This window comes from Mirounga leonina, unplaced genomic scaffold, assembly GCF_011800145.1.
Source record: "Mirounga leonina isolate KUSES-001 unplaced genomic scaffold, KU_Mleo_1.0 Mir_151, whole genome shotgun sequence".
NCBI classification, from domain to species: Eukaryota; Metazoa; Chordata; class Mammalia; order Carnivora; family Phocidae; genus Mirounga; species Mirounga leonina.
Genome location: NW_023270377.1, coordinates 99518046 through 99544978, shown reverse-complemented (window position 1 = coordinate 99544978; position 26933 = coordinate 99518046). Strand labels below are relative to the sequence as shown.

The window sequence follows — 26933 nt, the reverse complement described above, 5'->3', positions numbered from 1 at the left end:
TCTTTCCCCCAAACCATCTTCGGCAGGCACAGAGGCCTCCTAGGTCTCCGACTTCAAGAGAACCTGCCCTTGAGCGGCGGGAGCACAAAGGCGCTAGCCCCGAGGTGGCGCTTCGTTATTCACCTCTGCTTCCGGGTCAAGGCTGCGTGCTTCCGGGTCAAGGCTGCGTGCTTCCGGGTCAAGGTCTAGCACTTCCAGGGCAGCCTGGCCAGCGTCAGAAGGGGGCAGGGGGAAGGGGGGAAGGTCTAGGGCTTGGCTCTTCCTGCCCAGCATGAGCCGCCTCTGGGGGGCAGTCTTCACTCCCCATTTCCCTGTAGAGTCATGTAGACGAGCAGGTCTGAGGCTCACATGCCCCATCCTGCTCCTACCTTTCGTCTTTCACAAGCCTGAGCCCCAGTAAGCCTGACCCACTGCCAACTCCGTCTGTGTGGGGCCCTGGACGCCCCATCCTAGTGTGTCCTACCCCCAAGCCTGGTGCCGATGGGAGAGCCCCAAGAAAACCTGCCTGCTGGGGCACAGGGCCCAGCAGGGCAGTGCTGGGGCAAGGGGTGGGCTGTGGAGGGTCTTCAAGGATAGTAGTAACGAACACTGTGCATTCACCCGGTGCCAGGCACCCTGTTAAATGCTTTCTTTTGACTTAGGATTTCAGTTAACCCTCACAAGAACCCTGAGAGGGAGCAGTTGTTACTGTATTTTATAGACAAGGAACCCAGAGAGTTTCAACACCTTGACTGTCCAGGTGGAAGCCTGTTCTGGGGCAGTCTGGCTCCAGAACCTGCGCTCGTAGCTGCGTCTCTCTAGCTGGGTGCCAGGAAGCTCTCTGGGCTTGCCCTGCTGGGCAGGAAGTGACAAGGCTTTGGGCTCGCAGCGCTCTTGGAGCACCGGCCGTCTCTGTCCTGCTCAGCCCGACTTGCCTCGTGCTGGGGTCTGTCCTGTGGGCCTCAGCCAGGGGAAGGGGAAGCAGGAGGAGAACTACTTCAAGTGAACAGCAGTGTCTCACAGAGGTTAGGAGGTCATGCGGAACATTCCGCGGCGCCAGCCCCACCCCAGTCTGCTCTCTGGCCGTTGAGGATGCGTCATGCTAATTTTACCCAGTTCCTTTCGGGCCCACAGTCAGCCGCCCATCAGCCACAGACCCAGCGTGCCCACACTGCGGCCACGTGCCGTGCCCACCCTCCTTCCGCCCGTGGTTCTGGAGGGGAAGTTTTCTCAGCTTGGCTTGGCCTGAGAGCTTATGAGAGGAGCTGCCTGAGCAGATGTGCAGGGGCAGCAACTCTCCTTTGTCTCTTAATCTTACTGGTGTCAGACAGACCTGGGTTCAAATCCCTCTCTGCTTCTTACCGGCTGTGGGTCCTTAGTCAAGTTCATTTTATTAGGTGGTTTTTGCTATATAACAAACCACACCCCAAACTTAGTGGCTTTAACCCACAACCAGCTGTGATTGCTCATGAGTTCGTGGGTTGGTTGGACAGTTAGCTCCTTCTCCTCCTCCTCCTTGAGCAGCCTTGGCTGAACTCCCTACTGGGACTGTGGCCAGCTAGAGGCTGGCTGCTGAAGGATGGCCTCAGCCGGGGTAACAGGACCCTGCTCCACATGCTCACTTTTCCCGCAGTGGGCTAGCACGCACTAATCTTCATAATGTGCCAGGAATGCCCAGAGAGTGAACGAGCAACAGACCAGGCTTCTGATGATGAGCTGGGAAGTCACACTGTGAAGGCCACGGACAGAAGGGTGATGAATGGGAGCCACAATCTCGCATCACTTAACCTCACTGCGACTCTGTTGGCTCATTTAGAGGATGGGAATAATATCACATATCATGTGATACTCTACTGTTCCCTGTCCTTTTAGGGGATGGTCACTCAGGGGCTGCCACAAGAGGGGACACAGGAGAGGTGCAGGAAAACAAAGTTTATTAAACTCACAGGTCCTAGAGAGACAGAGTCACTGCAGGACAAGAGGGGGGACCACGTGGGAAGAGCGCCAAGGGACCAGGCTCAGCCACGAAGGTGGGGAGCTAAGGGACCATGAGGAACCCATGGGTAAAGGCCTTTACCTGGGGGCTGGGTAGGTACACAGGCAAAGGACACAAGGGAATTTCCTTGGTGCCCTTTGGTGTTTGACCAGCACTAGTTCACAGTCATGGGAGGTAGGAAGGGGACTGGGTGTTCACAGCGTGTTTGTGGGCATGTTGAGGCAGCAGGAAGAGATGAACTTTTAAAATTTACAATACTCGGGCACCTGGGTGGCTCCGTTGGTTAAGCGACTGCCTTCGGCTCAGGTCATGATCCTGGAGTCCCGGGATCGAGTCCCGCATCGGGCTCCCTGCTCAGCAGGGAGTCTGCTTCCCCCTCTGCCCTCTTCCCTCTCGTGCTCTCTGTCTCTCAAATAAATAAATAAATAAATAAATAAAATCTTTAAAAAAAAATTTACAATACTCCTAGTACATCATGGGCTCCATGAATTTGTTTTGAAAGCCAACCTTATAAAATATAAAAGACCCAAGAGTAGATTCACCTTTGGAGAAAACCATTCCTTCGTTCCTGGGAAACTGTTTGAGTGGGGCGTCCTTAGTCACAATAATTAGAGTATGATACACCAGGACCTGCCCTCCAGCTGCAGGAAGACTATGAAGCAATCCCAGTGCAGAAAAGCAGAGTACTCTGCTTAGCATTCCTTCCTTCCTTCCTTCCTTCCTTCCTTCCTTCCTTCCTTCCTTCCTTCCTTCCTTCCTTTATTCAGAGAATCAATCAGAAAACAGCAAGAGACTGTCGTGTGATGTGTGGGAGATACTGGATGTAACATAGAGAGGAAACGAAGCATCAAGGTTACGGGAGGGAAGTGTGGGGTCAACTGTCAGGGGCATTTCCTTGCAAGCCAGGTGATGAGTGTGGTCCACTGCCTCGGGGAAGGAGGAGCCATTGAAGGCTTTAGGCAGGGATCAGTATGGTGGTTTCTTTGTCATTTCTAAAGATCTCTTAGGAGGTTGCCTGGAGAATGAAGAGGTGGTTGGTGTTGTGCAGTGCAGGGAAGAGACTAGATGTTCAGAGAGAGGGAGAGAGAGAGAGAGAGAGAGAGAGAGCACGTGAGATTGCACTCAGAAAGTTTAGAACCCAGAGGAAGCCTGAAAAGGGAGGGGGGAGCCAAGTTGCTCAGAACATGAGCTGCTCTACCTTCTTGGTTTAATTCGGTCATTCATTAAATACATGTTTACTGAGCCCCTACATGGGTGAATAAAACAGACAACAGTCCTCTCATTTATGGAGCTCACATCCTAAGAAAACTAATTTTCATGCTTAAAGGCACAGTTCCTGTTTTTCATGCAACATGGTGTCAACTGTGTGCCCACCTCCCCATTTGCTGGCGAACAGCTCCAGTGAGGGAGCTTAAGGGGAGGGGACGGGCATGCCTCGTTTTGACTATAGGCACTCTTCACTTTCCACGTCGCATTTAGGTCCCCCTCGAGCGCACCCTCCCCCTGGCTATATGTTGAGACTTCGCTGTCCCCCTGTGAGAACTCAGTGAAATGTGTCCCTTGAGTGGGCTCATCGATAAGGGACGGGAGGTATGAACTAGTGATTTCAGCCACGGCAGAAGACATTACCAGGTCGTGCTTTGAGCTTTATTAGTGGCCCCAGCCCAGAGTGACCCTTCAGAGAGTGTTGGCCCTCCCCCCGAGAAGTTGAGTGTCCATGTCTGCAGACACTTTGGGCACAGCACAGTGGAGGGGCTGTGGGAGGTCATCTGCATTCCACGCCAGCATCCTCATTGTGGTTGCAGTTGTGAGAGCCCCAGTTGCTTTTTTGGCAACTCCAGAGGCTCATCTCTGTCCCTCGACAGGCAACGTCATCCAGCCAGATTTCCCCACTGCCTGGATATAGGGAAAGCAGGGAGATAGAGGAGAGCAGGATTAGGGCCAAACTTGCATTTGGGGTAGGCTACCAATTTCCCTCGCAGCCCCTCAGGCTCTCCTGCCATGACTCTGCCTCCCTCCTGCTTTCTGCCCTTTAACAAAAGTCTCATCCAAAGATTAGGTGAGATAGATTAAGATAAAGATATATACTCTATTATTAATTATTAATACTTAATCTGTGCTCTGTTTGAAATTTCCTCCTGGGGGCCTCCCAGTGTTTGTCTCTTTCCTGCTTAGTCCCTGCTGTCGTACCCACTTTCCTCAAATGCCCTTTGAACCAGGCCGTTCTCTGGCTCAAAAGCATTCACACATTCTTCCAAATCCCCTCCTTTGGATATAATTGATTTCAGATCAACAGCACGGAGGAAAACAGCAGGATGACTGACAGTCCTGACTTACGATGGTTTGATTTATGATTTTCCAACTTAATGGTGGTGCAATCATACTTGGGATTTTGAACTGTGGTCTTTTCCCAGGCTAGGGATATGTGGGACGATGCTCTCTTGTGATGCTGGGTAGCAGAAGCTCCTAGTCAGTCAGGTGATCATGAGAGCAAACAACCAATATACGATACGCGTACAACCGTTCGTACCCAGACCACCATGCTGTTTGTCACTTTCAGTACAGTATTCAATCAATGACATGGGCTGGTCGACACTTTATTATAAGTAGGCTTTATGTTAGATGATTTTTTCTAACTGTGGGCCAGTGTAGGTGTTCTGAGCACCCTTAAGGCAGACGAGGCTAAGCTGTGATGTTTGGTAGGTGACATGTATTAGATGCATTTTTGACACAATGTTTTCAAATTACTATGGGCTTATTGAGATGTAACCCCATCATAAATTCAGGAAGATCTGTATTTGGTTACAGTAATTTACACTTTTACACAGTTTACAGTGTAGCGATCTACATTAAGTGTAATCTATATGAGGAAAACACATACTTTAAAGGAGTTTTATAATCCATATGGAACTCAGGTTAAAAAGCAAGTAGGCACCGTAGGGTGGAGGAAAGGCAGAGAGTGTTTGGGGGTGGGGGCAGGAGAAGGTGGCCTAGTGTCCCTGCCAGGTCAACTCTTGTGGCCAAAGAAATGGTCTCAGCCTGGGGACTTAACTACTTTATTGAAAGTTTGAACCTTTTGCTGAAAGAGATAGGCCGAGTCTCTAGCACCCTGGGATATCTTTCCAAAACTTATTTTAGGAAGTCCCTGCTCTGATTTGTTTTCTTTTCCCTTTGTACCTTCTCCTTGAGGATGATCACAGCATGGCCATTCCTGGCTTCTAGTTTCCAGATAGCTGAGATGAGCACTTGTGTTTGCCTACCCTGCAACTTTTCTGTTCTGCCATGACCAGCACCTCGCTGTCGTTCAGAGAGCCACGGCTCACCAACACCCTTGGCCATGGAGCAATCTGGCTTCCCGGGCTGCACAGACAGTGACCAAGCCAGGTCAGCCAGAGCCCCAGCCAAGCCTTTGCTGTCCAGGTCCTCTTTGTCCTGGGGTGGCTAGCCTGGACGGCAGCACTTTTCAGTTGCTTAAGCCAATCCTTTTCTTTAACCCAAACTCACTGGGTCACTTGCAACCAAAGGGAAAACTTCCAGGAAAGAGGCTCCTGGCCGAGGACCCACTCACCAGGTGTTACATTGGTAAGGGCTATTCCCCTGGAGTAGCCCAGCATGCGGCAGAAGACAGTGGCATCTGAATTGTCCCAGTCATCATCACAGATGGTCCCCCAGACATTGTTATGGTAAACTTCAGCCCGGCCTCGGTTCCTAGTGCCGATAATCCTGACCATCTGCACCGGATAACTGAGTCCGGGTTCACCTGGGTGAAAGACATACGTGGGAGAGGTGAAGAGAGCAGCCTCGGGCTTTGTGTGGATGCAGGCTCTGCCTTTTCATTGTTGGAAGTTCTGTTATTCAGGGGCAGGGGGAATCCTCCTGCTTGGCCATCACCAGAGCTGGGAACATCCTGCATGTGACACCAACACAACCGGGCGAGCAGCCTCCATCCACCTGTGGCTGGTCCTGCCTCTCCAGCCGGCTGCATCTTGCCTTGTCTTGTGGCGAGAAGGAAAGGAAACGTTGAGGGGGAAATGGCAGGAAGGAAAGAAGGGAGGGAGGGAGAAAGGGAAGGAGGGGAGGGAGGGAGGGAAGAAGAGAGAAAGTGAAGGAAGTGGGGGAGGGGAGCTAAACAGTTGTGTTGTGGTTCTATGTCATCCTGGGGAGGCTTAGTCAAAGGATGAGTCTGCTAGCTTTTCCCAAAATGAGGAATCTCTCTGAGAACAAGGGTCTCTCCTCTACCACAGCTACAGTTTTCAAGTACAGAGTTCTCTCGAAGGCACCAATTAAAGAGAACAGAATTAATAATAATTAATAATTACCTTTTTCTCCCCGTATTCCCTGCGCTCCAGAAGATCCTGCCAAAAAAAAAAAAAAAAAGAACACACACAATATAAAGGAAACCAAGCCAGGACCCCTTCACCCTTCTTTGCTAGCAGCAGGGACGAGGGTGTGGGTGGGGAGGGCAGATTCTCTCCTCCAGCTTTGCCAGTGACCTGGCATCCTGGGGACTAGATGTACCATGAGCACCACTGGTTGAGCAAGATGAACTAGGCTTGCCCTACAGCAGGAAGGATTTAAGTTAGCTTAGTGAGGAGCATTGAACAGGTAAGAGATAGTGGGATGCATCTCCTTTGTGGAAAGCTCTGGGGGCCAGGGTGTGGCCGGGTATCGTGCAAGCACACATTCGCGTGTCTGCCCCTCTGGGTGCCCAGGCTGTGCCTCACTCACTTCCGTGTGCTCAGGGCTGAGGGCAAGCCCAGCACGGAACTTGTCCAGGGAGCCAATAAACCTCTACACCTCTGGTTCTGAAAACTCCCAAACCCCTTACAACAGGGCCTCTCCTCAGAACCCACAAATCACAGATTGAGGCCTTACCTTTCGCTCCCTGCTCTCCCTTTTGGCCTTTCAGTCCCGGTGGACCCTGGGGGCCTACCAGGCCCTGGTTTCCCATTTCTCCCTTCATGCCCGCAGGACCTGGAGAGGAGAGAGACCGCTTCCCTCAGATGTTCCGCTCTGCTTTCCAAGGGAGACCAAGGACCTTGGGCTTTAATGACTGGGTTGTCTTGACAAGCACGTTCCCCGCCCCCATGAATGGGCTGTTTGGATGTTCAGCCTGTGATTTTGGCCCACCTAGGAGAGGTGGTGAGGGCGGGGGGGCCAGGTATTGCTGTGATCTCTGCACTGACTCTCACATGAGTGCTACACAGATCAAAACGGCTGATTCCAGAGGTTGTCGGTCCTCATCAGACCACCTAATTGTGTGGAAGTTCTGGCCATTCTGGGAGAACTTGCTAGAATGTTTCTAGGCCTCCGAGATCTCCTTTAGTAAGTTCAAATAGGAACCAAATATCCAACTCAGGAGGAAGAAAGACAGTTCAAGAAATGTGTCTGAGAAGTTTCGCGTCGGCACGCATCAGGGCGGGGCTGTGGAGAAGACTAGAATTGCTCTGTGGGAAGTGCTGCACTCAGGGAGGGACCACAGGCAGGGGCTTGGAAAACTGAGGTGATCGTAACAGGCCAGGGGCCAGCAGCAGGAGGAGGACGGGAGAAGCTTCAGGGGACTGACGAAGACGGAGATGGACCAACACAGACATGGGGAAGCAGATAGAGGCCTTGCAGCCTGGGGCCTGCAGAGGAAGACTGCCCAGCTCCACGGAGGCTGCACGGCCTGAGGCCACCAGCTGACCACCAGCTCTCCAGCCCCTTCTTCCCCCTTCCCCACCCTCAGCCCCTCTCTCCCCTGCCTCAGGGCCCTGAGTTCTGTCCCTCTCCAGGTTTTCCAGGGGAAGAATCTGAGGCTTGAGGGACAGAGGACAGGAGTCCTAGCCACAAACAGGCTTGGGCCCCGGCCGCTTTGGGGGAAGGTGACAGCAGCACGTTCAAAGTCATCAAGACCTGCCCTCCAAGCACGAGGCTTTCCAGACATCATTCTGAGAAATGTAAATGAAGCCAGCCCTTTACCTGGAACTCCTGATTCTCCTTTTGTTCCTTTCTGTCCTTGAAGTCCTAAGATCGAAATACAAAAGGTGGGGGGGATAATAAAACTTAGATATTAGACACTTTTAATCTTAGACAACCTCTACCTTTTGTCTGATTAATGCAGACGGAAAGATACATTGGTTCTCCACGATTGTTTAAAGCCTCCTTAGCAGAGCATAAAAGGAGACAGACCGCAGATAAATGGGGACACGTGTTGGGGTGAAGTAGAAAGGTAGTGGATGAAAGTCAGAGTTAGACAGACAGACGGACTCTGGATTTACTGGCTGGCCATCTTTGTCCGATGGTAGCCTGACTCAGTGTATAAATCCAATCCCATTCCTTCCTGCCTGCATTTTATTGGAAAAGAAGTGAGAGATATTTTGAAAATAAAGTCATCTTTATTTCTAGAAGGCTGTGGAGGGGACTCCTTGGCCGCCAGTGGTGTTGGGGGCCCTCACAGCAGCTGCTCCATAGCATTTGTTGGTTCATTTCATCGTGGCCCTAATGTGGCTAAGGATTCGTGTGGTTGGGTCAGAAGCCCCAGGAGCTCAGAGCTGCTACTGCTAGACCTTGGCACCGGAAAAGCAGGACACACTGGAAGGATCTGAGAGGGCAACTAGTTCAGCCCCTCATGTGAGGGATGGGACAGAACTGAGGCTCAGCGAGCCTCTTCCAAGAGCTGAGGGAGGGTGCCTGGGTGGCTCAGTCGGTTAAGCGACTGCCTTCGGCTCAGGTCATGATCCTGGAGTCCCGGGATCGAGTCCCGCATCGGGCTCCCTGCTCGGCAGGGAGTCTGCTTCTCCCTCCAACCCTCCCCCTTCTCATGCTCTCTCTCTCTATCTCATTCTCTCTCTCAAATAAATAAAATCTTAAAAAAAAAAAAGAGAGCTGAGGGAAACTCAGACGTCAGACCCTGGCAGGCAGGCCCCGGCCCACCGCAGGACATTTGCACCTGCTCCGGTCCCTCTTTTTAGAATGCCTCACCCTTTCCATCCCCTGGAGAACTCAGATCAAGCCTGTAAAACCTGCTAAGATGTCAGATGTCACCTCACCGCGAAGCCTTCTCTGGCCTTGCCCGTGGATGGCGTACTTCCCCCTGAGGCAGCAAAGCGGCCAGAGTTAGCCGGCCCGGGCTGGCATCTGCCTCTGTGACCTTGAGCAAGGTGCTGCCCTCTGGGAGCCTCACTTTCCTGCTCTGAGTCTCCTGGCTGCCTCAGGGGTGGTCTTGAGACTGAAATGAAGTCGCCTGTGTCATGGGCTGAGCCTCGTGTCTGGCCCGTGCTCAGTAAGTGCTGCCACAGGGACCCCACGGACCCTGTTGGCGTGTGTCTGTCTCCCCTCTGGGGGGAGCACCTCAGACCCTGGCCCAGATGAGCTCCAGGCTCGCTGCCCAACAAGCCCCCTAATTGTTTCCCCGGGGACCTGAGGTGACCCAGCTAAGGCAGCACAAATTTCCTCTGCTCATCAGCATCTGAATTGCATGTGTCAAGATCAGAGAGGAGAAGCCACACTCAGAAATCTGCCTTTGGCTGTTAGTAAATAGAAAAACCATCCATACCTTGACCCTTGGCCCTCTGTGGCCTAGAGACTGCCATATTGCAGAAACCTCTACCTTGAGAGTCTGTCCCTGGAAGCAAGGTGCAGGGGCCCCAGGCCCCGTGACCTCCCTTTATTGTCCCCTCCCAAAGAAGTGCCCATCTCCAGCTGTCCCCAAAGCACCAAATGACAAGCACACCCTGTACAGACAGGAATCATAGGGACTCCCCTATTCCTAGGTCCGTGGTCCCCATGGCCTGACCCCCACCCCCACCTCATTTTCACAGCCTCCTCCCCAGGTCCTCCCCTCCCGGGGACTCAGCATCTGCTGAGCCAGGCCCGCTGCTAGGAGCTTTATACACACCCTCATTCCACCTTTCAGCTGCCCTGCAGGTCGTGCCATTTTCCTTTATACAGACAAGGAGGAAGTCCACAGTCACAGATGCTAGGTGATTTATCCAAGGTCACACAGGGAGGGACTGGGGCAGTTGGGCTGTAACCCACGTTTGGTCTCCCACTGGGTGCTGCTGCTCCTTGGGCCCATTAGCACGGCAGCTCCCACCTTCCTGGAGTTCCCACTCAGGCTGTCCACCTGGTTCCAAAGACACTCGCAGCCTACCCTGGGCCATCCCTTTCCCCTAAATGAGTAGTCGAACTAGGGGTGCATCAGAATTGCCTGTACCGGGCTCGGGAAACAAGCTTGGCTTTTCAGGCTCCACCCCAGAGATGCTGAGTCAGTGGATCTGAGATGCTGCATTTCTAACAGGTTCCCAGGTTGTGGTGATGCTGCTGGTCCGAGGACCACGTTTTGAGCAACACTGCCCTAAACAAACCTCACTGATGCATTAACGACCACTTCCCAGCTCACCTTTGAGCAGCCTTCCTGTCTCTGAGGCAAACAAATGCTGGTTTCTCCTTTAAACCACAGCTAACTGAGTTTTTCTGGGTATCACACACGTATCAAGCTGAGGGGACCCAAAATATTTATTTGCAAGGTGTTTATTTAGAGAAATGATTTTCTCCCCCAAGAAAATCGTTTCATTAGAAAGCAAACATCTCCTTATTGTTTAGTGTTCAGCTGGTCTTTTGCCTAAAATCTTAGAATGTTCCTGCTCTGAGGGGAAATTGCCAATTTCAAACCCAGAGTGTTGTCAAGCTAGCAGGGACCTGGATATATATTCTAGACTATTCCTCACATTCCACAGAGGAGGAAACCCAGAGGCCTGGGTCAAGTTGGGGAGCAGATCTTCCAGCTCTGATTTAATGTAGAAATTTCTGGTACATTAGGAAACTCCTTAAGTAGCATCTTGACATACAGGCTAAGTGCAGCCTGACAGAGTGAGGATGTGTTTAATAACTGACAGACTGAGTTATGTAGCAGAAGTAGGATGGCGGGTTGGGGACCAAAACTGGGATGCGTGTAGACTTTTGCAGATACCCCTGAGAGATTTAGAGGAAAATGAGGACAGGTTTTATAAGCGACAAGTTAGAAATGTGAGTTGGTAAAATTTAATAAATTCTGGGACTAACTCAGTACTTCGATATGGGGACTGGAATGAACTGAGAAATTATATTCACAATATAGGGCTTAATTGCTATTACGAATTACTCTTTGTTGCTTACCTTCACAATAAAATATCTTCCAATACAGATGAGAAAATGGATTTCAGGTTATTTGCATTTTGGCTTTGTCTCAAGAGGAAAATCAAAGCCCAACAAACTTTGAAATGGCTAAGGGATTCAGAGCTAAAATTAATTTTTGTGGGGTTTTTTTTTTTGTACTTTGCAATCTTTTCCCCCAAATCAGATAATTTTGAAATCCTTTGAAAGATCAAAGGTTAGAAAAAACTAAGTTTTGGGGGGTGGTAAAATGCTGCTTCGTGAATGGTAAAGGAAATGACCTCCGGAGAAAGTTCTGCTGAGTGATAATGCCCTACGTGATATGTTGCGGTTTGTCTTCCCAACAGACCAAAAGAATTTCCTCTTCACCATCTTCAATCTGAGATGGCTGCTTTCTCTCAAGAGGTGTCAACACGGGGAAACATTCCACCCGAATGGGTTGGGGTATGGTAAATGACCGTTTACAACAGGAGGATTTTTGGTGACTGAGCCAGGATTTACCCATCTACTATGGAATGGGAGGTGCAGGCGATTCGGACTTCTCTAGAGTCCTACACTCTATGTTATTTTATGCAACACAATCTGGAAAAGCACAACTTTGGGATCTGACTTTGGGATTGAGATTCAGAGTATATTAACTGTGAGACCCCGAGGAGATTGTTCACCCTTGGGGAGTGCTTGCTCCCTCGGCTGTAAGGTAGGGGTGATGAAACTCAGGGGCTCAGGCAGATGAGCTAAGATCATAGGAGTAAATCCCAAGCATAGTGCCTGGCCCAAAGGCATTGTTAATCATAAACAGACTTCTTTTTTTTTAATAATTAATGCACGATAATGGGATCTGGCTGTTAACCTAGGTCAAGCCAAGGCACTATAATTTCTCTGTTTTCATCCAGGGAGGCTAGATATTCTTGTGAGAGATTAACGATTTTATTTACAAAATAGGAAACTGGTTTGAAAAACTGGCTTGATATAATCAAAACTGGACAAACACCATACTACCTCTAGTTGGGGGGAATACCAATGTCCTGACATGGAAAAGTGTGCGTTATCTTCCATGACCACCACCCATCCTTCCTTTTCCCACTTGAGAAATCTAACCTCTCCAAGAGTTCCTTAACCTCTGCCTTCGGGATGATATATAGACCGGCCTATGTGCGGCCAGATTATGGACCTGTGGGACTTCCCTCTTGAGATGGGACCATTAGCTACTAGATGGAGATGAGCATTTGGATTTGTGTGGGAAACCTATGCAATTTTACGTAAGTTGTAATCATCACATGCTCCAAATTGAAAACGTAATCCCCATGTTTACTTGGGTAGGCGGAATTAAGGACTAATGCTTAGAATTTGCCTGGTTGGCATTTACCTCTCGGCCTGATTGATGGAGATGCCCAAAAAGGTGCTCAACAAATGTATGGGAACTTGATAATGGGGTTAAAACGATCCCCAGGCTGTGGGCCAAAGTTCTCTGTGCTATAAGGGAGGTGGGCCATAACAGGGCCTGAACACATCAGGTTTCCTTCTCGGAATGGAAGAACCTGCTGTAGCCTCAGCTCTAATCCTTCCTGACCTGGGATGGAGAGAGAAGGTGTCACTCATCAGAATGCCTGATGGGGTAGGGGGTACTTTCAGGCTGCCTGGGGAGGAAGACAGCATGACAGAGTGTAACAGACAAGGCCCCAGGCTTTGGGTCGGCCATGCTAGGATTCCAGTTCTGGCTGTGCCTCCTCCTGGCTCCTCAAGTGTGGGCAAGTCACTGTGACATAGCGCTAATGAGAGTGCTTATCCCACTGGCTTGTCATGGAAATGCTCATTATCAGGAGCTGCTCTTCTTCTGCAAGCCCTCCCAGGATATGGAGTGCAGGGCAAAATCTCCTACCTTCAGACAGTGGGAGACACAGGCTGGGGGCCTGGGGAGTGGGCACAGTGTCCCTTGTGGGTAAAATCATGTTTTACCCCTGATACCCTTGCTTAGTTAAGAACCATTAGTCTGGCAATTGGGGGGGCGGTGGAGGTTGGGGAGAGAGACTCATTATTTATAACTGAGGGATGAAAGCTGTCATCACTATGAAGCCAAGCAGAAAACTCAGGGGTAGGGCAGCCTCAGGCCCTAGAGTCAGACCCCCTAAGCTCTGGGACCAAAGAAGGTGAAAATATTTAAGATCAGGAAGAGGCAGCCAACAAGGCAGGGACATCTGACCACAACACCCAGAACGTGACACCTTGCTGGGTGCCTTCAGGTGGTATCTACATGACATCAGGTAGCAGATCCCCAGCTCACGCTGACACACAGCCCGTGAAAAAGAAATCAGCTCCGAGGCTGGATGGGCTAGAAGGACAACGGGTATTAGAACGGCCTGTGCCAAAGCTCTCGATTATCTTCAGGAAAACCCCAGTGGTTGAAGGCCCAGAATCCAGAGCCAGCCAGGAGGTGGCCCCCACCCACCCCTCTGGCCAGAGCTCCTGACCCTCTCTCACATCCCAACCCCAGATGCCGGGAACAGCAGCCTACAGAGCTCTGCCTCATTCCTCCATGACTTCGCCTGCTCTATTCCTTCTCTCTAGATTTCCTTTCCCCTCTTCCCCATGGCCAGGCTCCACTCATTCCACAAGACTCAGCTCAAGCTCTTACATCACTCCTACACTGCTCTGCCTTTTGCCACCCCTACCAGACAGGGGACACGGTGAAACTAAAGCATTTAGCTGAGTTAAGTCACATTTGTTTAAAGAATCAATCCATCCATCAGTCAACTGCTTGATCGATGAGCCCTGAGAGGACCTGCCCCTGGTGGGAGTCTGCACACAGCTCCGCGTGAGGCCATCAGGCTGTCTAACACAGCATGACCTTCTGCTCTGGCAGACGAGGGGCTGTGCCAGACTGTCCACGCCATCCTAGGCAGCTGCATAGCCCGCTCTCTCGACCTTGCCCTGTTACAACACCTCTAGGCTGCACTTGGCTTTCTAAAGGGTGTTCGGCACTTCTCCATGCAAAAGCCCACGACAGAATGTTCCTGGCAACGGTCTGTCTACCTGTCTCCTGCACCGACCTGTAGGTGTGAGGGTAGGAAGCAGGTATTCGGCATCACGGTGCCCCAGCACCCAACACAGTGGCCCAGACTTTCTAAACCATTGCTCAGACTTACTTAGTGACTAGACAAAATTGGTGTAGAGGTTTATAAAGTAGACCACATTGGTTTATAACCTAGACTAAGTTGGCACAATGGTTTATAATGTAGACCAAGTTGACATGAAGGTTTATACAGTAGTCACTGTGAGTTTGGTTACTGTGGGTCACTCTTCCCAGCCTGAGCCCCTTTGGAAGAATGTACAAGAGAGGGTTTCTTGACCCCCCCCCACCCAGATCCAGAGCCCTGACCCTTGGGGTCCCATTGCAGATTAACTGGAGAGAATGCACACGGCTGGAAGGCAGGCCAGGAGATGATGTGGGTCAGCTGCCCTTCCCTTCTCTTTAATGGTGGAGGTTTGGTCATGGCATAGGGGCCTTTCAAGGACCCTGGGCAGAGAGAGGACAGCCCTAGGGCTTTGAGTTCAAAGGGCCCTGGCAAAAGAAAGTGTCTTCCTTAATCCAGGGGTTTCCGGGGCCAGAGCACAGGAGACCCTCTGCCTCCTTCTGGTGGGAGCAGTGGGAAGCAGTCCTCCTCCCTGTCCATTCCTGGCACCCAGCATCCCACCCACCCCCTACCCACACCCTCTGTTACCTGGGTCCCCCTTGCTTCCTTTCACGCCGTTGGCTCCGGGACTCCCGGGTCTCCCTGCTGGTCCTATACAACAGATGCCCAGATGGTATGAGGGCTGGGCTCTGTGGATCTTCAGACATCACTCTCCGCGCCCACCACAGCACCAAGGACCTCACCTGCTAGTCCCGGGGAGCCAGCGCTGCCAGGCTCCCCCTTGGCCCCTGCAGATCCCGCCGCGCCCGGAAAGCCGGGAAGACCCTTCGCTCCAGGTTGTCCTGCAAGTGACAACTGCAAGGTTGGCTTCGGTCACCAGAGAGCCTGGCTGCCCCCTGCCCCAGCACACCTCTCTTCTCAGCAGTGACACGTGTACCTCCTACCACCTTATGTGTTCCCTGGGCAGCTTTAATCATCTCCCTCTAGAAGCCGCGAATGAGCCCAGTCAGCAGGAGAAAGGTTACAGCCTGAGCAATTTGTTCATCTCAGCCATGGCTCTGCAGTGTCTGGGGCTTAGGGACCCACCAGGCACCCTGGGTTGTGAACGTGTGCTCCACACCCCTGGAGGGCAGAGTGCGGCGAAGCTCTAAGACGGAATGCCAATCAAACCCCTTCCTCTCGGGCATGGCTGGGTTTTAAGAGACCCCATGGGCTCTGGGGTAACACTACAGTGAAATAAAAGACATGCCCTGGGCTTGACTTTGTCCAGGGACAGTGGCAGCTCGAATGATACCTGGATTCCCAGAGTTCTTACCTTGATCTCCTTTCATTCCAGGAGATCCAGCCACACCTGAAATGAAGAAGGACTTTTAGGGATTTTGTTCCCTTATAGCTCAGTCTGCCAGGGGGGAAAGGGAATACTTACAGGCCAATGGACAGCCTCTTACCTGGGGGGCCTGGCTTCCCTGAGTCACCTTTACTGCCCTGGGCTCCGGGGGGACCCATGACCCCTGTGTCTCCTTTCATGCCCATGTCCCCTTTGCTTCCTGAAAAATCAAGGAATCGTGGTCAGGCGTAGGAGAAGGGCAAACCCAGCTGCCAGATCCCACTGACACTTGTCTCACCCAAATTCCAAACTCAAACTCCTTGAGCTCCTCCGACCTGGAGCCCAGAAGTGGAAGATCCAATAGCTGCCCTCAAGGAGCACACCACCTTGCCCCAGAGACAAGATGTGAACTTGTGAAAAATGGTCAAGGTCACCTGGCTTGGCTGATGGGCAGGCCTGGGAAGCCAGGCTCTCAGGACCCTGGTCAGCACGCCGGTCCCCTTGGGAGGGACCACAGCCCTGGCTAAGCTTAGCCAGGGCTGCCTGGCTCATTTTCGTGTCTGCGTTTGGGGAATTATTTTTCAAGCCTCCCAAACCGAAATCTGAATATTCCAGAAAGTCGATCCCAGATGCTGAGAATAGAGACTCAAAGGTACGGGTGGGGAGAGGAACATTGCCGCAGCTCCGATTCCTGCCAGTGCTTCAGCCACAGCCTCTCCGGGTGCCCGAGGTTTCAAATTTTCCACTTGTCATCTGCATTCGAGGCTCGTCCCAGCCTGTCCTCACCTCGGTCCTTCACTGCTCCCTCCTCCTTTCTGCCACGGCTTGGTGCATATCAATTGAGGGAGGCTCCTGAGAGCAGGGGGCTGGCAACCCCTTCCCAATCCATGGGTTTGGTTTCGGACCCAGCTGCATGCCTCTGCTAGCCCTGCCAGTCGAAGCCCCACCCCGAGCAGCCCCCTCTGCCCTGGGACAGGCTTAGCGTGATGGAATTTGGTTAAAAGGCTCCATTCCATTATTTTCTTGATAGAGAAGGGGAGGACTCAGAGGGATACCAGCCTTCTCTCCAGTGAATCAAGAAAGGAGACAGAAGGGTCTGAAGCAGAGGGAAAGAATCACGGGTCATGCAGAGCTTTCTGGGTCTAAGCTGGGGTGATGTTAGGGGCAAGGCTTAGGACGTAGATTCTTCCTGGTTTAGATACTTGAAGGATGATTATTCCTTGATGGGAAACAAAATAACCAGAGAGAACTTGGTTACAGTTGAGATCTCTTAAAGCCTCAGGGGCAAGCCCCAATGAAGGCAGTTCTTGGTCATTGAGTGTGTCGGTTTTGGCAGAAGGGACAAATGGCATTTGTTAGAAGGGACTAGGAATTACTTCCCTGGAGGAATTGGTTGGTGGGCCCGATTGTTCCGGGCCGACCGGAACCATCACGTTACAGGAATTGCTTGGCTGTAGGAGGATTCTGGAGCGTGGTCTGGGCCGGAATCTGTGTGTGGCTATGTGTGGCCATAACTGCCATGTTTCCATCAAAGGGGACAGCCCTGGGAAGCCGGGCGTTCTGGGTGAAACAACCAGGGTCTGGCACCCACCCACGGAAGAACCCCAGCTGCGCCTCATGTCCGAACCTTCCCATCACCTCTACAGGTGAAGTGAGGCAAACAGACGTGTCCCCTGGATCTGTACCAGGGGAATTACCCATCCGCTGGGACAAAGAGCACCAAACCTCGGTACCACCAGAGCGGAGTGAAAGAGATCTTGTGATCTTGGGAGAGGACATTTGGGAAGAGGAGGGGTGGCCACAGCGTTTCCAGGCCCGAGTCCACCTCTGAGTGTGCGTGCCATGCCCTGGCGCAAAGTCACCATGCGTTTGTGGCGGTGGGTGAGTGTGGGATGGGAAACAGGAGGGCACAGACTCCGCGGGCAGAGTGCCGGCTGTCATCCCCCCCCTTCCCCGGGGCTGGCAGGGCCACCTTGAGAAAGTCTAGGGCCCCCTTTCCTGTTGCAGAGAACTGTGGCGGGCCGCCTTTGGAAGCACCCTCAGAGGTCAACTGTCTAACCATCTGCTTGGTGCAAAGGTTTCGCTCAGTCCCGCCAAGAATTCTGCAGCCCCTCCCCTGGCCCGTCCCCGCGGCAGCTGCCCCGCGCATGCCTGCCCGGTTCATCCCTGGGCAGCCTTAAGTCTTAATGCCTTCCTCCTCCCTTACCTCGGCACAATTGGCTCTCATGAAACCCTTGATCATCGCTCCTCCTTCTATTGCTGGGCACCCAGAGTGAGTCTGTTTTCTCTTCCACAAGTGCCTTTCTAATGTTTGAGCAAGACTGACACATCCTTGTAAGTGCCCTCTTCCTGAAGACAAGCACCCTAGTCTCTTACAATGTAAATATTCCCATTTGCAGGTACAGCGCCACCACCTTATATCTTATATTCCTGTTGTAACTGATCCCTATTAGAAGTTGCTCTTATTATCCCGCTTTTATAGGTGAGTAAATTAGGGTCGGAGAGGTCGAGTCATTTGCCTCAGGTAGCACAGCTAGTGAGCCGTATTAGGACCCAGGTGTGTCTGATCTTAGAACTGAAGTCCTTCCCTTTCTACCTGAAAGGATCGCTAGTACTGCTAATTCTAATGGCTATTAGTTTAGTGTTGAACCATGTGGCAGATAGTTTGAAAACATGATCTCTAGCCCTGTAACTGTCCTACAAGGTATGCATAATTTAATTATTATTATTTTCATCGCCATTCTTTTCTGAAATGAAGAAACTAAATCTCAACTGGTTAAAAATGTGCCTAGAGATGCAAGTGAATGAACAGGTGCAGAGCAGGGATGGCAAATAAGCCCACTAGCTGGGGTGCCTGGGTGGCGCATGTGGTTGAGCGTCCAACTCTTGGTTTCCGCTCAGGTCCGGATCTCAGGTTGTGGGATCCAGCATCTGGCTCTGTGCTCAGCGGGGAGTCTGTTTGAGTCTCTCTCACTCCTTCCCTCCCCCACCCACGTGCATGCACGCGCTCTCTCTCTCTAAAATAAATAAATCTTCAAACAAAACAAAACAAGCCCACTAGCTGCACAGGCCTCACTCTCCCTACTACGCCCCGAACCCCCCAAGGGGGCCTCAAGAGGCCAAGGACAAGGGGCAGGAAGGTGCTCAGTCATGGCCAGAGCCCCCGGGGCTGCGCTTCTCAGAGCATCTAGACTGTCGGCATCAAATCATCCAGGCCTTTGAAACACAGACTCTTGGACTTTGAACAAGTGCCCCAAATAGTTCTGAGGTAGCACCTGCTTCTGGGATGAACCCCTTTTCCCTCCCTGCCAGCCAGTCTCCCCTCCTCCCCTGTGCCCACCTCAGGTCCCACCGCTGTCCCTCGCCTTCCTCTCCTCCGAGCTCCTAGCATGGCCTGTGTCCCCACTTGTCACAGGTCGTGCCTGGCATGAGGTTTTGTCCCCCCCCCCCCCCCAACACACACTGCTCTCAGCTTTCGCGTTCCTGGTTTCTACTCACCTGGACAGAAAAGACCTCGTGTGTGTTCCCGGGAGGCTGGCAGGCAGAGCCCAGCTTTGTCCACTTTGTCCTCCATGGGACAGAACAGACACGCTTCCACAGGGACAGGACCCAGCCCGCAGGCCCCCCCACCAGCACTGACACCCCCATAGGGCCCTTACCTGGGAGACCCAAGTCTCCTTTGTTGCCCTTAGCTCCAGGTTCCCCTTTCGGGCCAACAAGACCCCCATCGCCTTTGCTCCCCTTCTCTCCCTGCTGTCCTGGGGTGCCTGGGTAGAGAATGGCCAACGAGGTGGGCTCCTGCCATCCTCCTGGGATAGGCTCCTAGGCAATGGGGCAGGGGGCATTTGGGGAGAAGAGAAAGGGGCCTCCAGAGGAAGTCTGGGGAAGGTGAGGTCATCTAGGGGTGTCTCGATGAGGCACAGTAAGACTCCAGGGCAGAGGACTGGGGGAGGGCACCAACCCTCTGGGGCTGCGGGTGGGGCTGTGGGGAGGGGGTAGCGGGGCGACTGGCTCAGCACCTCGGCCAAGGCACCGCTGAGCCCAAGCAGAGGAGACACACGTTACCAGGGGCTCCCTGTTTCCCTGGAGCACCGTTGGGTCCTTGGAGGCCTGCGAGGAAGGAAAGAACTAGTCTCAGCTCCTCAGTCAGCTGATGTTCTAGAGCCCCACAGAAGGACAGGATGCCCAGCATGAAGGGAGGGGCTTCTCTCTGTGTCACCCCCCTCCACACACACACACACACTAACAGTGATAACATTTCACTCTGCAGAACAAGAAGAAGAGAGAGACAGAGAGAAAGAAAAGAAAAGGCGAGTCCCTTAGGCATAGGGTATAAAATTGCTGAGGCCCCTGCTTCCGGACCCTCTCCCTGTGCACACACCCGGCCCCTGCCCACCTGCGTCTCCCTTGATTCCAGGCGGGCCTTGGAGTCCTGGGGGGCATGGAAAGGAAAAGGGATTCAGAATGAAGCCTGCACAACGAGGGCAAAAACAATTACGGGGCTGGTAGACAGGGGTCAGTGTTCATGGCTCCACGGCACACCTCGGTCCACTCGGCCCCCTTTCTCAGCCGGTGGCCTTGGCAGACCTGGGATGCGATGCCCGGCCTGCCCTGGGTCCCCTTTGACCTGGAAGACCTAAAGCTGAGGAACAGAGACACCCAGCAGCCAACCCACAAGGTGGGGTGACAAGGCTGCTTATCACACTGTTATTTATTCAACACACTGCCACTGAGCCCCAAGAATGAGCCAAACCATGTGGAAGGAAGGAAAGAAAGAGAAGGCAGAGCTCCTTCCTCCAAGAAGCTCATGGTGTAACAGGTGAACTGCAGTGATGCAGGTGACGTGTTCTGAGGGAGGTGCGTCAGACGGACCCGGGTTCGAGGAGCAGCACCACCCCTTCCCCTGGGTGACCTGGTGCAAGTTACTTCTTCCTTTTGAGCTTCAGTTTCCTCATCAGTAAAACGGAGCATGGAGGTGCTCAGCAATATACCAGCTCCACAGGACAGTCCTGGTGGCCAGCTCTGGACACGTGGCACCTATTTTTGCTGTCACTCACATATAGTTCTGTCCCTTCCCACGGGCTGCTTTGCAGACTCAAGACTCCCAACACACCAGGAGGGCAGGACAGGGCTCCTCGTCCTGTCCTAGTCCATTCGGGCTGCTGTAACAGAACACTGCAGAGCAGGTGGCTTATAAACAACAGAAATGTATTTCTCACAGTTCTGGAGGCTGGATGTCCAAGATTCGACTGCTAGTGTGGTCAGGTTCTTCTGAACTTCTTGCCGTGTCCTCACGCGGTAGAAGGGGGGTGAGGGAGCTCATTGGAGTTTCTTTTATAAGGGCACTAATCCCATTCAAGAGGGCCCTGCTCTGATGGCCAAATCACCTCCCAAAGACCCCACCTCCTAATACAATCCCCTTGGGGGTTAGATTTTCAACGCAGGAATCTGAAGAGGTGTAAGCCCTGACTCCTTAGAGTCAGCATCTCCTTAGAGGGGAGGAGTCAACATCCATCCCGCTGGGGCTGCCCAAGCATTAGCTCCTTTAATCTTCCCCACAAAATAACAAAGCAAATACATATTCTGAGCCGGGCACCGGACTACACATTTTTACATTCATCGTTTTATCCCCACACCAATCCCAGGAGGTCCTATCCTTATCCCCACCTCACAGGGGAGGACACTGAGCTCAGAAGTGTTAAGTGACTTGCTCAAAGCCACCTGGCTCCAGAGAGAGCCAGGGTCTGTCCCCAGGAGTGCTGGGGATGCAAACAGATTCTCGTGTCACCATGCAAGGCTGCCTCGAAACTCTTGACGACCAGCAGCGTGGTCTGGGCCAAACTTAAAAAATTATGAGGCCAAAGGGTTCTGTCCCAAGAACGCCACGCAGAATGATTTTCAAGGTGGCATTCCAACGGCTCTGGTGATAAAATGGAGTAGGGGTGGGGGGAAGTGTGTGTACATGTGTGCACATGCGTGCAGCTAATACTGCGTGTGTTCAGGTAGAAAGAGAAAGCAACAAAGGCACATGTGTTTTCCTCAGAAAGCACTTGCTATTGGACATTTTTTTGCACATTGCTTCACTTGTGTCTTATAGCCACCCCGGGAGGTGAGTAAAATGATCTCTGTTAGTTTTTACACAGCTGAGTGGCTGAGGTTCCAGAAAAGTGACGTCACTGGCCCAAAGTCACACAGCCAGGAAGCGGCAGAGCTAGGATTAGAACTCAGGTCCCAGAGGCTGCCCCTCCTGTTATGTGCTCTAGGAGACGTAAGCCGTGCACCCCTGGAAATGATCGTAGTCAGATGGGGGGACAAGTTCGGTGTTGGGTAACAGGCATCTGGAAACAGTGCTTACGGGAGACAGAGGGGGATCCTGCACTTGCAGCTGGGGTACCAGGGGAGAGGGCACCTGAGGGCGATGCACTTGGGCTGGCCGTGGAAGGCGGCTTAGATTTGGTGGGGTGGGGTGGATGGGGAAGCTATTTCCCACTTCAGACGAGGTCAGGGAAGAGAGAGCCGACCCAATGGAGGACCAGTGAGTTTGTGGGGAGCTGTGGGGGCCCATGGAAGGTAAGCTGGGGTCAGGGCCCAGAAAGGCATCAGCCCAGGAGCCCGTGGGGAAAGGCCTTGGTGAGCAGGAGGTATGGGCCAGAGGGGAAATTAACGTACCTGGAGCTCCTCGTTCCCCTTTGACCCGGAACAGCTCTGCAAGGGGAGGAGAGAGGGTTGTAGGCTGGGCTGTGAGGGCATGCACCCAGGGCACCCAGCTCTAAGTCAGGAGCCTCTGCCCTCCAGGCTGAGGAGCAAGGGCTTCAGGCAGATGGGGGATTTGGACAACAGGAGCCAAACACCTGGGTATTTTCCAGGAATGAGCTTTTAGAAAAAGCCAGATGTTTTGTTGCAGCTAATGGTCTGCACCGGGGAGCTGTAGATCCCTGGGAGCTGCAGAAGTGGGGAAAGAAGGTTGAGACCCCCGGAGTCTACCCTATATTGTCAGAAGACTTGGGAGCCAAACCTCTTCAGGAAGAGCCTCAGGTTAATGGCAGGGCCCCTCGTACTGATCACAACCAGCTCCACCATATCTTAAGGAAGGGAGTGATGGTCCTTGTGTCTGAGCATCTGAACATCTGAGCCTGGACTCTGCCCATCTGCCACAGCTGTCTCCTGTCCCTGCATCCTGGCTCAGCCTTCATTTGTGCTCACTGGGAAGACCGCAGCCTCTGGGGGATTCTCCCACCTGGACCCTGTGCCCATTCAGCAAATGCTCCCATGGGCACAAAACGGCGGCCATGGGATCACCCCTTAAGCCCCAGCTCTCCCCAGACACGGGGCTGGAGCGCCATGCAATAGTGAGGACACACCTAGCAGCTGCTTTTGCCCAAATCAGCTCTCCTGTTCCGGCACAGCCTAAGAGAGTGGTGGGTGTAGTGGTTGGACCACCTCACGTGGCCCAGTCTCAGGCCCCGAGAAAACCGAGGGGAGGGGGACTCCTGGCATCTCCACTTTGGGCTCCATTTTCTTCTGCCCTGGGCCCTATCTTCCAAGCCATCACACTTCCCCAGCAAGCCCACTGCTCTGTCCCTCCGAGGTCCCCACGTGGCCCAGACCTCTTGGTGCCGGCCGTTACTCTCTCTCCAGCCATGGGCCTGTATTAGTTGGCTACATGGGAGTGGTCCTGGGACTTGCTCCAAGCTCTGTTTTACCCATCCTCCCAAACATTATAGAGCCATCTCATGCTTACTCCATATGGCTCTCACCCATTTCCTTGGGCCCCAAGGTTCTGGAATGTTCTCCTCACTGTGGAAGAGGGTTCGGATTCCAGTCCAAGGATCCCCTTTCCCATGAACCAGCAGCCCCTCCTTTCTATCCCCTGGGGAGTCCTGGTGCAGAGGGGAGGGGGCCAAACCTGGGCTCCGAGTGAAGTTGTCCACCTTCCGTAGCAGATGCTCCTGCCTGGTGCGGACCTGGGTGATCTGGGCCTGCAGGACCTGCAGCCCCAATGTGCCCCCAGGGAGGTGTGGGATGGGCATTGACTGGAGCAAAGAGAAGGACAGGCCATCCTCGGCGGCCAGTGTTCCATTGGTGAAGTGAGTCTCCAGGGCCCAGAGCCGTTCCTGCAGATTCAGAACTGGACACCCCACCCCCACCCCACAGCCTTCTTTTAGGGACTTCATTAAAATCCCAGGTATTTGAGCACATCCCTGACGTTCTTGTGTCGTATGCGCATAACTTCTGTGGGTCCTGGATACTGAACACACATTTCATGTGCCATGAGGACCTAGTGTGAACACAGAGCTCTTTCTATATCCTGCACATGGGCACTTCACACTTAAGCATGACATTACATGTTCATAGACTATTCCCGCATGGCCTAGGGATGCACTCACAGCATCATGATCAAACTTCGCCTTCCTGCATGCTCTGGGCATGAACATATGATGACCAATATGTTGGTCTGATGTAATCACATGTGGCCTGAATATACGTGTGACATATGTTTATGACAGCTGGGCACACGATGTTCTTGGGTGAGTTCAGTGTCTGCAGATGGAATTGCTTCATGACCTTGACATTTGGACCAGGAACACTTTGTAAGTAAAATCATGTTAACATGAACTCTCTGATCAATAAAGCCCCTTCCCGCTCAGACACTGGGGAGACTTGATGGAAGACGCACACAGCAGACCCATGTGAAATTATTGCATTGTTCACTGCTCTCATGCACACAGGCTCGAATGTACTTTCTCTCTCTATCTCTCTCTCGATCTGTCTCTATGTCTCTCTCTCTCTGTCTCACACACACACACACACACACACACACACACACTCCCCTGTCCACTTCCCCCCTATCGAGCCCCATCAATGTGGCTACCTGGCTACCCAGGGACTAAGAACCCCTTCTCAGCAGGTGGGCAGCAGTGACCCCAGGGCTTTCCACTCAACCTGAACCCTGTGTCACCCCAGGAGGCACCAGACGGGACCAGACCTCTTTACCTTTCACCACCAGCAACCCAGCACCTGCGGTGAGCAGAATCAGGTAGATGGCCACCATGACCATGAAGCAGTTCACCCCCTTTCTCTTCTTGGGGTGTGGATCTGAAACACAACCTCGGTGTGAGGTGGCTGCTGTAGGAGGCAGAGACCAGGGGGCCCCAACCTGTGTCGGAATCCCCGCTCTGTGTGAGCAGATGGCTCCCCCGGGGAAGGCCAAGGGTAAAGACACAAAGTCCCGCTACCCCCAAATCCTCCCCCTGACCCCCCTTCTCCCACAAGCCAAGAAGTGCCATTGTCGGTCACTTATTGGTGTGGCTGGGCAAACTCCCGGGCCCCACATCATCAGGTGACAGAGTGCAGTCCTTAAACCAGGTGCAGCCCGAAGCCCTAGCACAGTGCCTGGTGATAGAGGGCTCTCAAGAGATGTTTATCAAGTGAATTAATGAATTAACGTACTTAAATTTCAAAACTTTGGGAGGAGCATGATTGTTGCCACTTTATCTGAGTGAGGTTTGGAGAAGTTGAAATACCTATTAGGTGATGAGACGCAGATCTGGAACTCAGACTTGGGCTTTTGTTTTCTTTTTTCTTTAGATTATTTAATTACACAAATAAAACATGCTTAATATAATTTATCAAACAACATAGAGAGCATTACAAGGGTTAATAATCTTGTAATCAGGGACTTCAGGGGACCTCAGTTCCCTGGCGTCCTAACCTGCTGACATAAGCTTTGCGGGCATCCTGGGGTGTGGCCTTCCTCCTAGCCTGCTTGCTCATGGAAACTGATAAACCCGGACACTGCTAGACAGACATGGCTTTTTTTCTTTTGATTTTATGCAAATGATATCATATTATATATAATATAGTACATTGCTTTCTGCAATGAATGATTTCCCATGGACATTCCTCTAGTTTTTTGTTTGTTTGTTGTTGTTTTGTTGAAAAAGATTTAACTCTTCGTTTTTTAAGATTTTATTTATTTATTTGATAGAGAGAGGGAGAGCACAAGCGGGGGAGTGGCAGGGAGAGAGAGAAGCAGGCTCCCACTGAGCAGAGAGCCCGACATGGGGCTCGATCCCAGGACCCTGAGATCATAACCTGAGCTGAAGGCAGACGCTTAACCGACTAAGCCACCCGGGTGCCTCTTAACTCTTCTTTTAATAGCTGCCTAATATCCCTTACAGACAATTCATGCAGCCGCAATTCATGCAGACATTTCCCTGTTGGCAAGCTGTTTCCAGTGTGGGGCATTACAAAAGAGGCCACCATGGCTCCAACACCAGTCTTCCCCCACGCCAGCTGTCCCCCCATTTTGGGGCATCCAAAGGGAGGGAGCCAGCCTGCAGAAGGCCCTGTGCTTCCCACCACTCATACTGACAGAGCACCTACTCTGTGCTGGGCATTGTCTGATATCATCTATAATGCTTTTGGCGATCCTGCAAGGTAGGTGTGACCATCCTCTTATACAGACTTGGGGTTCAGAGAAGTTAGGGCAACACAACAGGCACATGCCCCTGGGTCCATCTAACCCCAAGGCCTGAGCTTGCCTCACTAGCCTACACAGACAGTTGCCCTTGGAAAAATGAGGCTGAAATGCGCCCCAAGGGCAGATGTGAAGGGCAAAGGGATCATAGGTGGGCATCCCAGGGGAGGGAGTGGGGGCTCGTGAACACATTTTTTTTTTGCTTTGTGGTAGGTGATGGTGGGTTTTCAGTTGAGTCATCATAGATGTGTATGAACCTTGAGTCTGTTTTCTATCACTTGTGGAACCTTCATTATTCTGCTGATATTGCTTCCAGCCACCCGCAGAACAGAAACCCCTGCTTTAGCATTGTCTAAAGCATGGTGGTCTCAAGACGGCTTCAGCAGCAGCAAGAGGAATGATTTCTTGGTTGGGTGGTATTTTAGTTAGTGGCACTTGGGTATGCTTAGTCTAGCACAGTCCCCCCTGCACTGCATCTCCCAAATTGGGGCCCCACACAGCAGTCTGAGTGAACTCTCTAACACACAACCTGGCCAAGTCAGTTCCCTGCCTTCAGTGCTCCAGTGGCTGTTCACGGTCCTTGGGACAAACAGGAAGACCTCTGCCCACCGGCTCTCCTGTGGCTGCACCTTCACACCACACCCCACGTGGACCCTGAGACACATGCAGGCCAGACCACTCATCATTATACCCTTCTCACTCCAGGTCATGTATTTCTCTGAAAATACAGCCCTGCTTCCTCCCCCCTACACAACTAATTCCTTCTCATCCTTTGGGAGCACAGTGGAGCTTCTCCTGTTCCAAGATACATTCTCTGACTCCCCTGGGTTAGGTGGAACCCTGCTCTGCTTCCCCACATCGCTCTTTTTCCACCTGATATGGCAT

General features: G+C 52.3%; 1 protein-coding gene across 1 annotated transcript in view; it reads right to left on the bottom strand.

Moving 5' to 3' along the window:
* Positions 1-3520: 3520 nt before the first annotated feature.
* MARCO (macrophage receptor with collagenous structure) overlaps positions 3521-26933 on the bottom strand; it is a 35000-nt gene continuing 11587 nt past the window's right edge. The window contains exons 2-16 of the mRNA XM_035008176.1: positions 24563-24664; positions 23475-23696; positions 22238-22273; positions 19965-20000; positions 19634-19678; positions 19228-19335; positions 15690-15788; positions 15557-15592; positions 14985-15083; positions 14830-14892; positions 7937-7981; positions 6851-6949; positions 6295-6330; positions 5544-5735; positions 3521-3871 (exon numbers count right to left, since the gene is read on the bottom strand). Coding sequence (XP_034864067.1) covers positions 3741-3871; positions 5544-5735; positions 6295-6330; positions 6851-6949; positions 7937-7981; positions 14830-14892; positions 14985-15083; positions 15557-15592; positions 15690-15788; positions 19228-19335; positions 19634-19678; positions 19965-20000; positions 22238-22273; positions 23475-23696; positions 24563-24664 — 1349 coding nt within the window. The 3' untranslated portion in view covers positions 3521-3740. The remainder of the gene's footprint in view (positions 3872-5543; positions 5736-6294; positions 6331-6850; positions 6950-7936; positions 7982-14829; positions 14893-14984; positions 15084-15556; positions 15593-15689; positions 15789-19227; positions 19336-19633; positions 19679-19964; positions 20001-22237; positions 22274-23474; positions 23697-24562; positions 24665-26933) is intronic.